This window comes from Loxodonta africana, chromosome 8 (genome assembly GCF_030014295.1).
Source record: "Loxodonta africana isolate mLoxAfr1 chromosome 8, mLoxAfr1.hap2, whole genome shotgun sequence".
In the NCBI taxonomy this organism is placed as follows: domain Eukaryota; kingdom Metazoa; phylum Chordata; class Mammalia; order Proboscidea; family Elephantidae; genus Loxodonta; species Loxodonta africana.
In genome coordinates this window covers 26,851,137-26,863,872 of record NC_087349.1, presented here as the reverse complement: position 1 = coordinate 26,863,872, position 12,736 = coordinate 26,851,137, and the positions used below count along the sequence as shown (strand labels likewise).

Genomic DNA, 12,736 nt, shown 5'->3' with positions numbered 1-12,736 from the left:
GTTAGTAACATTAAAACGGGTAAAACTCTTACACCACCGCAACTAACCAGAAGTCCACACAAATGAAATGTGTAATCACATCAGTTAAAAGCCAACTACGTACTATCCACTGACCACCATGACTCTAATGATTTTTTTCTTCATTCAGTGATAAAATTTCTGATGGTCACTTAGAACATTTGAGACTCCAGAATCGTGTACTGCACTATAAGTCTAGACATCCTGATGTCATTGGTTCCTGTTTTGGAACACGGCTACTTGTAGTGCATCTCTTTCTGTGGTGTGTTTAATAGCCAAAGTGCAAGAGAGAAGGGAGCAAGCATCTGCCTGGCACTATTTCTGTCACCTCTACTACAGGCCACTGTAAATAGAACTTCCTTAAACATACAACTTGTGAAACATCATTCTGCTCTCAAACAATACTCCCATCTGTGCAGGGAATGTTTTATCCTACAGAATTGCCACGTTCAAAAGATGTAACTTCTGTTATGAATCTATGCATATAAACAAAACAACACAATTCTACATCTCTGAGTTCCAAAAGAGAAATACAACCATCCGAACCAACAAAAAATAGCTAGTTTCAATCATTAATGATAAAGACACCCCTGATTTCCATGGACAATCAACCAACTAATTTCAGATAACTGTTTCAACCACTTTCCACCAAAACATATTAATGGAACTACATGAAATAAAATGGACCTATGGTTATGTTTCATCTTCTCTTGTGGGAAGTCTTTGTGACTGATGCAAAAAAAGATAAAATAGTCAACATTACCCTAGGAGCAAAAAGAAAGATATGAAACCAGATAATATGCTTCTGAGTGATGCATTGACCAGAGTTATGTGACCCATGCCCCTGTGTATGTTGTGAGAAAATGGCGGTGGGCAAGATGATGAAAACGGGGACCATATGTTACTAGATAGAGAGGGAGTCATGGGGTCTGCCAGCCTGAGGGCATTGAAAACAGTGTGAAAAAGCAACTGTATTCATGCCACTGGCACCACTCACCTTAGAGAATACAGACTCAGAACTTCACAGTTGGATATTTGTTTTTCTAGTTTTACTCTATTATTTAATTTTTAAAAATGTTATTGTAGGCTTAGTGTTCTGTGGATTAGCTTGCCTCTTTGCTTTATTATTCTCTCTAAAGGCTTCTGAATGGGGAGATCTTCAAGTAATCTTGTATGACTAACTGCTGTTTTTTGATGCCATCAACCTCTGCAATTCAGTAAATACATACGGAGTGAACTGTGCACCAGGCACTGTTTTAGGCTCTTGTGAAACATCAGTAAACTCCCTCCTGGAGCTTACATTCTAGCAGAGAAGAGCAAATAACAAGTAATAAACATAATAACTGAATTATATGTTAGGTACAGGGTTGCTATGAGTCAATTGACTCAATGGCACACAACAGCAGCAGCATACGTTAGGTAGTTAGGTAATAAAGGCTGTGGGAGCCCATGGGTGGTGCAGATAGTTAAGTACTTGACTGACTGCTAACTGAAGGGTCGGCTGTTCGAGTCCACCCAGAAGTGCCTCTGAAGAAAGGCCTGGAGATCTAGTTCCAAAAAATCAGCCATTGAAAACCCTATGCTCTACATAGGTCGCCAGTGAGTCGAAGCTGACTCAGTGACAACTGATTTGATAAATGCTGTGATAAAAGTAGAGTTTGGTAAGGGGAGAGGTTGTAGTGAGAGGATTAATGGGTGTATAGCAATTCTAGATACCCAGTGCCATCGAGTCGATATAGAAGGTGAAATCTGAGCAAAGTCTTTCAAATCCAATTTTTTTTCCTTAGACATAATCTTTGGTTCTTAGAAACGATTCTTTCTCTACTGTACCAGCTGCCAAGTCTGAGTGGTGAAATGTGAGCGCTTTAACTTGAATTAACCACTTGCCTTTTGGAGTTTTCTTAGTTTGAAACCTGGGGTCTGAAGAGCAAAGCTAGGCTTATGGCCTAGGGCTAGTTACTCAGGCTAGCTAGGCTGATGGCACAGGCCCTATGACTACGGGGGCCCTCCTACTACTAATCTATTCTCTCAGCTGTTGTATGGAGAAGCATTGTGCAGTATGTACTTAACATGATTTCATCAGACACATAAAAACCAAAAAACCCAAACCCGATGCCATGGAGTTGATTCTGACTCATGGCGACCCCATGTGTTACAGAGTAGAATTGCTCTATAGGGTTTCCTTGGCTGTAATCTTAATGGAAAAAGACTGTCAGGGCTTTCTTCACTGGGTAGGCTGCCAACCTTTAGGGTAGTAGCCAAGCATCACCCAGGGACACATAGCTCCTACTTAAAATACTGAGGGTACCAGAGAATAGATCCATAGTATGCTATGGTAGAAAAATATCTGCCTCATATAGGCACAGCAGTCCAGGAACTCAAAACAACGTCTTAAATATTCAAGATTCTCAGATCATGCAAAATGAAGTTTCAGCTCAGATTCTCTTCCTAAGACCATTTTACTGTCAGCTAAACAGCACCTTTTCCACATACTGGCAATGAAGTACGGAATACCAATTTGTGGTGCCGCTTAAGCATTGACTAACCAGCCTAATTTTGCTTTCAAAAGAGAAAACGGAATTCATAAGAAACTAATTACTTGCAATTGTTTAACACTGCTAAACAGTACAAAAGAAAAAATATTTTGAACTCTTTTCAGTTCTGCATTTGTAAATATAGAGATAATGGTAGATTTAGACTTCACAAAAATAATCTGCTCTACAAAAAATGTTTTTTTAACCATTGATGAATTTAAATGCTAAGGTCTTATTAGAAAAAAATTATATTGGAATTAAATAATTGATTTTGTTTTCTTTAAAATATTTTAAAAATAAAAGAGTTGGCATTTTATATTTCATTCAATAGGAGGTTTGAGGCTGGAATGCTGAGGAAGTCCTACAGTAATAAACAAAGATGTTTCAAATCAAACATCTTTAGTTTATGAGGCTGAAGAGATTAAGGAGAAGTTCAGTAGCAAGGCCACTTGGCAAAGTCAATAGGCAAACCCAGAACTGACTCTTGAGTCGGAAGAAGAAAGCCTCATATTTTTACTCTGACACTAAGTTTAATCTATTAACCTACAAAGATATTCTTAGACTGGAAGTTAAGAAAGTGAGAGGCAGATGTCTCATCATCAGGCTTGAATTCATCTTAGAGTTGAGTAGGAGGGAAAAAAAAAAAACCCTGAGATTTGCTTTTAGTGCCATGAACTGAGCACATCAAGAGTAAGTAGCATACAAAGAAATTTAAAATTATCTCCTAAGACTGCAAGTACTTTTCTTTGTCAATCAGCAGCATTGGGAACCAGCAAAGTGAGACTATACCCTCTCTTTACTTATTGACATGGTTAGGTTCCAAAGACCAGGTTGTTAAATGCGAAATTAGCATCATGCAAAAACGGAGAATGACCACATCAGAACACAAAACAGAGGATGACTACATCACTATATAACTGCCAAGTTACATCATTACACAACTGCCTAATTACACGATTACGTAACTGCCAAATCATGGCCCAGCCAAGTTAATACATAACCTTAAATGTCAAGGCCAGTGCTACTCTTGCTTCGCTTACCTCAGCGTTTGTTACTGCCAGGGGTATGATATTAATGAGCAAAATAGTTGACAGTACATTTTCTACTATTGTTGTAAATGTGAAATGTGAGATAATGATACAGTCAATAAGTGAGGAGAAGAATAAGAATAAGAATGCAGAGTTGTTAAATGGGAACCTAATGGGAGCCTACGTCCAAAAACGCATAGTTCTGTGAACATTTTAATTTTTGCAATTTAAATTTTCTGTGTAAACTTTCACCTTAAACACAATAAAATATTAATTTAAAAAAGAATGCAAGGAGTGAGCTATGAGCTACAGTGTAGTTTTTGAAACAGCTGTAAATTTAAGCTAGACATTGCTAGTATTTACTTACAGAGCAGAAATTATAGAAGAAAGTTGGCATTTTTTTTTTAGTAACATGACATTTTTAATTATGATATAATCTTTTATCTTTTGTTTCATACACTTTCTTCTAGAAACTAAATGATTGTGGTGTGTGCAGTGTATAAACAAACCCATAGATACATATATATAGTTTAGCAATGAAGAAATATAATCACGAAAAACAGGTAGATCTTTTAAGGTTCAGTATCAGCATCTTTGGTTTCCAATGATTTGCACAGAAAGGACCAAAACTGAAGTTTTGAAGAACACAATTTAAAATGCACGGCATTTGTTCTTATTCTTTGTAAAAATATTTACTGTACCCATCCTCAAATGGGAGAAATCTTGATTTTACTTTTCATCATCTACAGTAACCAGTATTGTCCGTTACACCTGGTTTATTTGATTTCATTCTAGAAGGAGGATCCCCTCGATGAAAGAGATTAAAAGCAAGGTTAACCAAAAGCCTGAAAGGGGTTTCTGAATTATAAAGAATTCAATGATATCTTTAAATGCTATTTTCACCCCAAATATACTTTGATATTTACTTTAGCAAGGAACTTACACTAGCCTAGTTGGCGTAAAAAAGACTGATTTCAAAACTTTTATTATTTTATTATTTAATCCTAATACTGCTGTTACATTTAAGGGACAATTTGCATTCATTTGCATGCACAACCTGATTGTCTAGGAAATGAAGAAGAATTTAACCACTTCAAAACATATTACACTGCTTTAAATTCTAAAAGACACCACAAAGGTCAGCAGCAAGTATTCTGCAGCCTCATTTATGCTGTCAGAGGCGAGCATGGGATAAAGCCACTTACCTCCAAGGTGAATGACAGCACCACGTCAGACTTTGACAGCTGAATCTCATTCTCATCGCCTATGTCCAAAAATGCAGAATTCTGTGAACGTTTTAATTTTTGCAATTTAAATTCTGGACCACCTTTCGATACTGGAAGACTTTCCAAATTGGCCATTAGCAAATTCACTGAAGACCGCAACTCTTCTATATACATAGTCTCCATTTCTTTTGCTATAAACTTGGGGAATTTTCTTTCCTTAAAAATAATTTTAAAAATAACAATGTTACTAACAGAAGTCATATTTCACTTTTATCACAAAAGATTATGCAAGATGTTTAGACTTCAGTGTTTTAGAAATTGTAGCAATATCAATATAATGTTGCTGTTAGGTGCTGTTGAGTTGCTTCCGACTCATAGTGACCCAATGTACAACAGAAGGAAACACTGCCCGGTCCTGCACCATCATCTCAATTGTTGCTATGTTTGAGCCCATTGTTGCAGCCGCTTTGCACATGTTATCAAGATGAACCAGTCCTTGGAGAGGGACATCATGCTTGGTAGAAGGTAAGAGAAAAAGAAGAAGACACTTAATGAGATGGATTGACACAGTGGTTGCAAAATAATGTATCAACCCTATAGCGTTAAAAAGCAAAGATGTCACCTTGAGGACTCATGTGTGCTTGACCCAAACCACAGTATTTTCAATTGCCTCATATGCATGTGAAAGCTGGACAATGAATAAGAAAGATTGAAGAAGTATTGATGCATTTAAATTATGGTGTTGGTGAAGAATATTGAATATATCCCGAATGCCAGAAGAACGAACAAATCTGTCTTGGAAGAAGTACAGCCAGAATGCTCCTCAGAAGCGAGGGTGGGGGGACATCGTCTCATATACTTTGGATATGTTATCAGGAAAGATCAGTCCCTGGAGAAGGACATTATGGTTGGTAAAGTAGATGCCCAGTGAAAAAGAAGAGACCCTCGATGGGATGGACTGACACTGTGGCTGCAACAATGGGCTCAAACACAGCAATGACTGGGACAACGGTGCGGGACCGGGCAGTGTTTTGTTCCAGTGTACATATGGTGGCTGTGAGTCCTAACCAACTTGACAGCACGTACCACCACCACCATCACCACCACCACCTTATAATTTAGTCTCTAGGCTTTCAAAGCCTCAGGCTTTGACATTTTGATTATATGTAAAGGTTCCTTATAAATCTCACTGAGGATCACTGTGGTAAAAAATGAACAACCGTATATACATTTTCACACTAACTTTAGTTTTGAAAAGATATGTACATAAGGGAAAAACAAACTGAAAATATGCATGTAAGACACGTTGGCGCTCAGGTATGTACCTGTTGACCTGTTGCCATCGAGTTGATTCCGACTCATAGTGGCCCTATAGGATACAGTAGAACTGCCCCATAGAGTTTCCAAGGAGCGCCTGGTGGATTTTTGAACTGCAGACCTTTTGATTAGCAGCTGTAGCACTTAACCACTATGCCACCAGGGTTTTCTCAGGAGTCTTAATTAGCTACTGCGAGTTTTGATGCTGGTGGGTAGTGGTTAAGTGCTATGGCTGCTAACCAAAAGGTCAGCAGTTCGAATCAACCAGGTGCTCCTGGAAACCCTATGGGGCAGTTCTACTCTGTCCTATAGGGTCGCCATGAGTCAGAATTGACTCGATGACAACGGGTAGTTTTGATGCTTGGGGTAACTGGTCTATAAGAAAAATGTCCAGGATACACTGCTTTGCCTTTTAGGAAACAAAGATTCATCACTTTGTCTTACCACAGATATGTATTGTTGGGAGGCTAGGAGGGTGTGCTTTTTATAAAAAAGCATTCAAGTACAAAAACTCATTCTGCGGAATAGTAATATGACCATATGACTAAAATTAGTTTTAATCTTTCACTTTACATAAATAGGCCAAGTTCTTTTGTTGTCACTAATTCAGTTTTTTACAAAAGGTTTTTGACATTTTTAACTTTAAAACAAAAAGTCAATTTATGATAAAAGCTATAAGTAAAAAAGAGATTAACAATATAAATTTGGAAAATTCTAATCTCTTCCTGAACCATATGAATATTGCCATTCCATTCTTCTATTTCTGCAAATAGACTGGTTTCTTCTACTCAGTTAAAAGAATATTCCAAATATTTATATTTAGACCAATATTGACAGATACTGCCAAATTGCCCTGAGAGAAGATTATACCAATTTGTATTACCACAAAGAGCAAATGAGAGTACTTGGTTCTCACATTTTTGCTTCTTTCTTTAATCTTTGCCAACCTGGCACTTAGCTTTTTTCCCTTACAAGAAGAGAATATGAAGTTTTACAATGTCAAAAGGGCGCCAAATGTACAAAGGCTGAGGATGAAAGTCTAAAGCAGCCATCTTTAAAGTAATTACCTAATGCTCCAGAAAATCACTGCCTTTACTGTGGTTTCCCGTTGCATCATTCAAAGCAGAACCTAAGAAATCCATATCGCCAGGCCGGCTAGAACACCTCATGGTGCTCTTGTCAAGCTGCACTTATTCTCTGCTTTGCCTGCACCAGTTCGTTCAGGACGTGGAAAGGAACATCTGGCTCCACTTCATGAGTGGGTCCCAGCGTCCCACGCCACCTGTGTTTTTTTCCTCTAATATAACCTTGCTATATTTCTCTAAATATAATTTACATATAATCAAGATTAAACTGCATATTTATGATCGCAGGGATATTCAATACAATATCTACATTAACTATTAACTTTCCCAAGGAAAATTTTTACTTTTCCTTTTAACACCTCTATATAGCTTCAGTCAGCACTCCAAAACAGTAGCCTTGCATCCTTAGGAAAAACATACAGCCCTGGGTGGTATAAATGGTTAACAAATTTGGCTGTTAGCCAAAAGTCTTACAGTTTGACTGCACCCAGAGATGACTTAGAAGAAAGCCCTGATGACCTACTTCTGAAAAATCAGCTACTGAAAACCCTACAGAGCACAGTTCTACTCTGACACAAATGGGATCACCGTGAGTCAGAACTGAATCAACGGCAACTGATGTTTTTTGCCCAACTATAGAATACTTGGTTTTCTTTGGAAATTTGTATATTTATATATATATGGGTGTGTATATGTGTATACATGTGTGCATATCTATAATATGCGTGTGAGTGTTTATATATATATATACATATACACAGTTTTGGAATGGTTTTTAGGTTAAAAAAGTGAAATAAGCCATGAAAAATATTTTTATATTTGTGGACTAACTTTAAAACTTGTCAGAAAAATCATCCAAAATATAAGAATAAGGCAAAAGGTAGGAAAGGCAGGTCCTTTCAGTATCATGTGTTGGCAAAAGCCATCCAAGGCTGATCTGGGGAAATGTTTTTAGTTCAAGTCACTGTTTACTACCGATTAAAGGTCCCAGCCAGTGAAGTGACATGCTACCTTGTAGCATTTTGTCTGGAAAAGATGCAGATAATGTGTGTCTGGTGAGTAACATATCCTGAAGGTTACAGTTTGAAGCCTTCTAGGAAATTAACCACTTTTCAATCTAACCCAGTGTCTTAAACCAAAAGCCAGTGTCTTAGTTATCTAAAAACCAAAACCCATTGCTGTTGAGCTGATTCCGACTCATAGCGACCCTTCAGGACAGAGTAGAACGGCCCCATAGAGTTTCCAAGGAGCACCTGATAGATTCAAACTGCCCACCTTTTGGTTAGCAGCCCTAGCACTTAACCACTACACAGCAGAGTTTATTTATCATTATCTAGTGCTGCTATAACAGAAATACCACAAGTGAATGGCTTTAACACACTGAGATTTCGTCTCTCACAGTCTAGGAGCCTAGAAGTCTGAATTTATGGTACCAGCTGCAGGGAAAGGCTTTCTCTCTCTGTGGGCTCTGGGGAAAGGTCCTTATCATCCATCTTCCCCTGGTCTAGAAGCTCCTCAGCACAGGGACCCTAGGTCCAAGGAACACGCTCTGCTCCTTGCTCTGCTTTCTTGGTGTATGAGGTCCCTCTGTCTCTCTGGTCACTTTTCTCTTTTATATCTCAAAAGAGATTGATTTAATCTTGTAGATTGAGTTCTGTCTCATTAACATAACTGCCTCTAATCCTGCCTCATTAACATCATAGAGGAAGGATTTACAACACACAGGATAATCACACTGGATAACAAAATAGTGGACAATCATACAATACCAGGGACCATGGCCTAGCCAAGGCGACACACATTTTTGGGGGACACAATTCAAATCATAACACCCACAAATCTTAACATTGCCTAAAAACACCTAGTTTCTCAAGTGCTCTTTGGGCTAGTTTTAATACCTAACTGGTTCATTCATTAATTAGAAGTTGAATAAAATCTTTAATGTGTGTTCATTTTATATTTGCACGAGTCATGACTTTGCCTTTTTAAGAATTATATTTTACCAAAACAAAGGCAAATATATTACATCCTTTAAAGTTCTGGGGCGTCAAATTTTTTTAAATTCTCAAGCTGTCATTTTATGGAAATCTTAAAATCGGCACGTCGGGGCGCGGGGGGGGTGGGGAGAAAAACCTACTCTTATTTGGCTTTAACTAAAAACACCCCATTCACTATCATCTATCAAGGACGACAGTGGCAGCCATCACCAAAATTGAGTGTTTTATCAGTATTTTCAGACTCTCCAGGGAACAGACTATGCTCAGAATCTCCCCTCCACTACCTTTGAAAAAGGTCACAACTCTGTGTATAGCTCTGAAGTTTACTGATAGTATTTCATCAACTTTTTAAAGACTGCTTGTGTTGCCTCTCACTTTGAAACAATAAAACCAATTGTACATAAGACAAGTACATATGTTAAATTTGATGCTTTAAATTATAACTGATCAATGTAATTCACCATATAAATAAAACAAAGGAAAGAATCACATGATCATCTAAATTGATGCAGTAAAGGCATTTGATAAAATCCAACACCTTTCTTGATAAAAACTCTCAGCAAAATAGGAATAGAGGGGAAATTCCCTAAAATAATTGAAGACTTAGATGCAAAACAAACATTATTCTCAATGAAGAAAGACCGAGAGCATTCCCCTTGCCTTGAGAATGGGAACGAGACAAGGATGTCTTTTATCACCATTCTTACTCAATATTGTACTGGAAGTTTTAGCTACAGCAATAAGGCAAGAAAAGGAAACAAAGGGTACCCAAATTGGAAAGGAAGAAGTAAAAACTATCCTTATTTGCAGACAACAAGATCCTACGCATAGAAAATCCCAGAGACTCTACAAGAAAGTTACTGAAACTAATTGACAGTTTCAGCAAAATGGGAGGGTATAAGATCAACAAACAAAAATCATTTGAGTTCCTCTACAGTAACAAGGAGGACTCTGAAAGGAAATCAAGAAATCAGTACTATTAACAATAGGCCCTAAAAGGATAAAATACCTAGGAATAAACCTAACCAGGGAATGTAGAAGACTTATACAAGGAAACTATAAATACTACTGTAAGAAACAAAAAGAGATCTACATAAATGGAAAAACATTCCATGCTCATGGACTGGAAGACTTAACATTGTGAAAATGTCAATACCACCAAAAGGGATCTATAGATATAATGCAATCCCAATCCAAATTCCAATAACATTCTTTAATGAAAAGCAAAAACTAATTTTCAACTTTATATGGGAAGGAAGGGGGCCCCAAATAACTAAAGCAATACTGAAGAAGAACAAAGTAGGAGGCCTTTCACTTCCAGGTCTAAATTAGAGCTAAACCAGAGACAGGGCCAGTCTCTAGCTGTTTAACTGTGAAGAGTTTCTCCTATAAACCATGTTTGTTGTTGGGTGTCGTCAAGTCAATTCTGACTCACAGCAGCACTACAGGACAGAGTAGAACTGCCCCATAGGGTTTTTAAGGAGTGGCTGGTGGATTCGAACTGCCGGCCTTTTGGTTAGCAGCCTGAGCTCTTAACCGCTTGGCTACCGGGGCTCCAAGCCATGTTTAGATGGGCTAATTTATTTCACTGTACAGAACAGTTCACTCACTAGTGACTCTAACACATTAGATAATGTCTAGTGGCCCTAACACAATAGATATAGGAAAACAATAATGTGCTTCATAAAACATTTCTCATTTATAAAGCTTGCTAAGTCAACTTCTTCACTAGATAAAGTCTGGGGTTCATACCACCGAATAGCTTCTCCAAGCTAATCTCTGCTCTGTTTCTCACGCCTACATCAATTTTAGGTTTTTATCTCAGGGTCATGGCACCAACTGAACTATTGGTTGTAAGGGTGGTCACATTTTCACGGAATGCCATCTTCTTTACCTTGACTGCCTCACTGAAAATTTTAATCACCTTCCCCTCCTTCCCACACTCCTTGTCTCACTATTTCTGTTCTATTTTCTAAGTAACAATTATTGTGGGTCTGTCTCGACTAAAATATAAGCTCCACTAGGGCACGGAGGGAATTTTGTCTGGTTTTTGTTCCAGATGTATACCAAGTGCCTAAAATAGTGCCTAGTGCATAGCAGGTGCTTGATAAATACTTGTTCAAAGAATTTTCAGAAACAAAAATTGAAGCTCAAAAACAGTGAATAACTTACGTTAATATTTTACGTCTAGCAAATAGCAATCATGGATTTGACCACAGGTCTTTCTGGACCAGTTCATATTCTTTCTATCCCTTCCTAATTATCTCTTGGCTAAAATGCTAAAATCATATTTATAGCTCTTGAAACAGATTTTTGTCCTGAGGTTTACTGTTATATTGTGCTGTCTTGTGAAGTGTAGAAGAGGGGTTCCTGATTGCCAACTATTAACTATTAATAAACCACACTTCTGAATTCACTGGGCTGGAGGGGCAGTAAGGTCTAAGCAAGAGAGCTTGAGCTTTGGAGTCGAAAGGCCAGGGTTTGATTCCTGCCTCTGCCACTTATTTGTCATGTAATCTTGGTGATGTCTATAATTTTCTGGAAACCTCAGTTGCTTTGCCTATAAAAATAAATTAATGATATGGTCTATGCTTGTAGGTTCATAAGATTATTGTAGGGATATAATGCAACAGAAAGAACACTGGTGGCACAGTGGTTAAGTGCTCAATGGTTCAAACCCACCAGCCACTCTGTGGGAGAAAGATGTGGCAGTCTGCTTTGTAAAGATTACAGCCTTGGAACCCTATGGGGCAGTTCTAACGTATCCTATAGGGTTGCTCTGAATCAGAATTGACTTGACAGAAGTGGGTTTATAATGCAATAAGGTCAGTTAATTATAATTAGACTTTAAATATTTTATTAAAATGGCTTAAGTGTGGCAAATTTGAAGTAGAAAATAATTAAATCTGCTGTATCTGCTATGTCAATATTTTCACTGAAAGGTATCTTTGGTGTTTTTTGTTTTCCTGTCCAATGCCATAGACTTCACTTCTTCTCCACACTTCTCTATTTTATCAACATTTCTGATGAAACCACCAGGGTCCTCTCAGGCAAGAGCCTCTGTGTTCATCACTGGCCCTCTCCTCTTAGATGGCCCAGAGGTTATGAACAGGCATTCTTCTCCTCAGACATGAACTTGAGAACACATAGGAGGCTGACTGTCCTATCCCATGATCTTCTGGCAAATCATCTGAATTTTATCCGAAGGCATTGCCTATTCAGTCAGGCCCTTGGAGGAGCAGTCTAATTTATGACAGCATGTGCTGTTTCAGGTACAATCTATATACAAGGTTGTTGTGTGCCGCTGGGTCAATTCTATAGGACAGAGTAGAACTGCCCCATAGGGTTTCCTAGGCTGTAATCTTTATGGGAGCAGATCAATAGATCTTTTCTCCTGGTGGGTTCTAACCACTGACCTTTTGGTTAGCAGATGATCACGAAACCATTGCACCACAAGGGCAACTTAACAAATGCTCAACACAGGTCCAGTGTCCTGTCCCACTATGCCTGGCACACCTCCCTGTATTAATT

The 12,736-nt window shown here is 38.1% G+C and overlaps 1 protein-coding gene across 14 annotated transcripts in view; it reads right to left on the bottom strand.

Annotated features, from left to right (window-relative positions):
• The window catches only part of CADPS2 (calcium dependent secretion activator 2), a 614,350-nt gene that overhangs the window by 336,380 nt on the left and 265,234 nt on the right, over nucleotides 1–12,736 (bottom strand). For all 14 annotated transcript variants that reach the window (XM_064289775.1, XM_064289767.1, XM_064289765.1 and 11 more), the window contains exon 5: nucleotides 4,786–5,022. In XM_064289775.1, coding sequence (XP_064145845.1) covers nucleotides 4,786–5,022 — 237 coding nt within the window. The remainder of the gene's footprint in view (nucleotides 1–4,785; nucleotides 5,023–12,736) is intronic.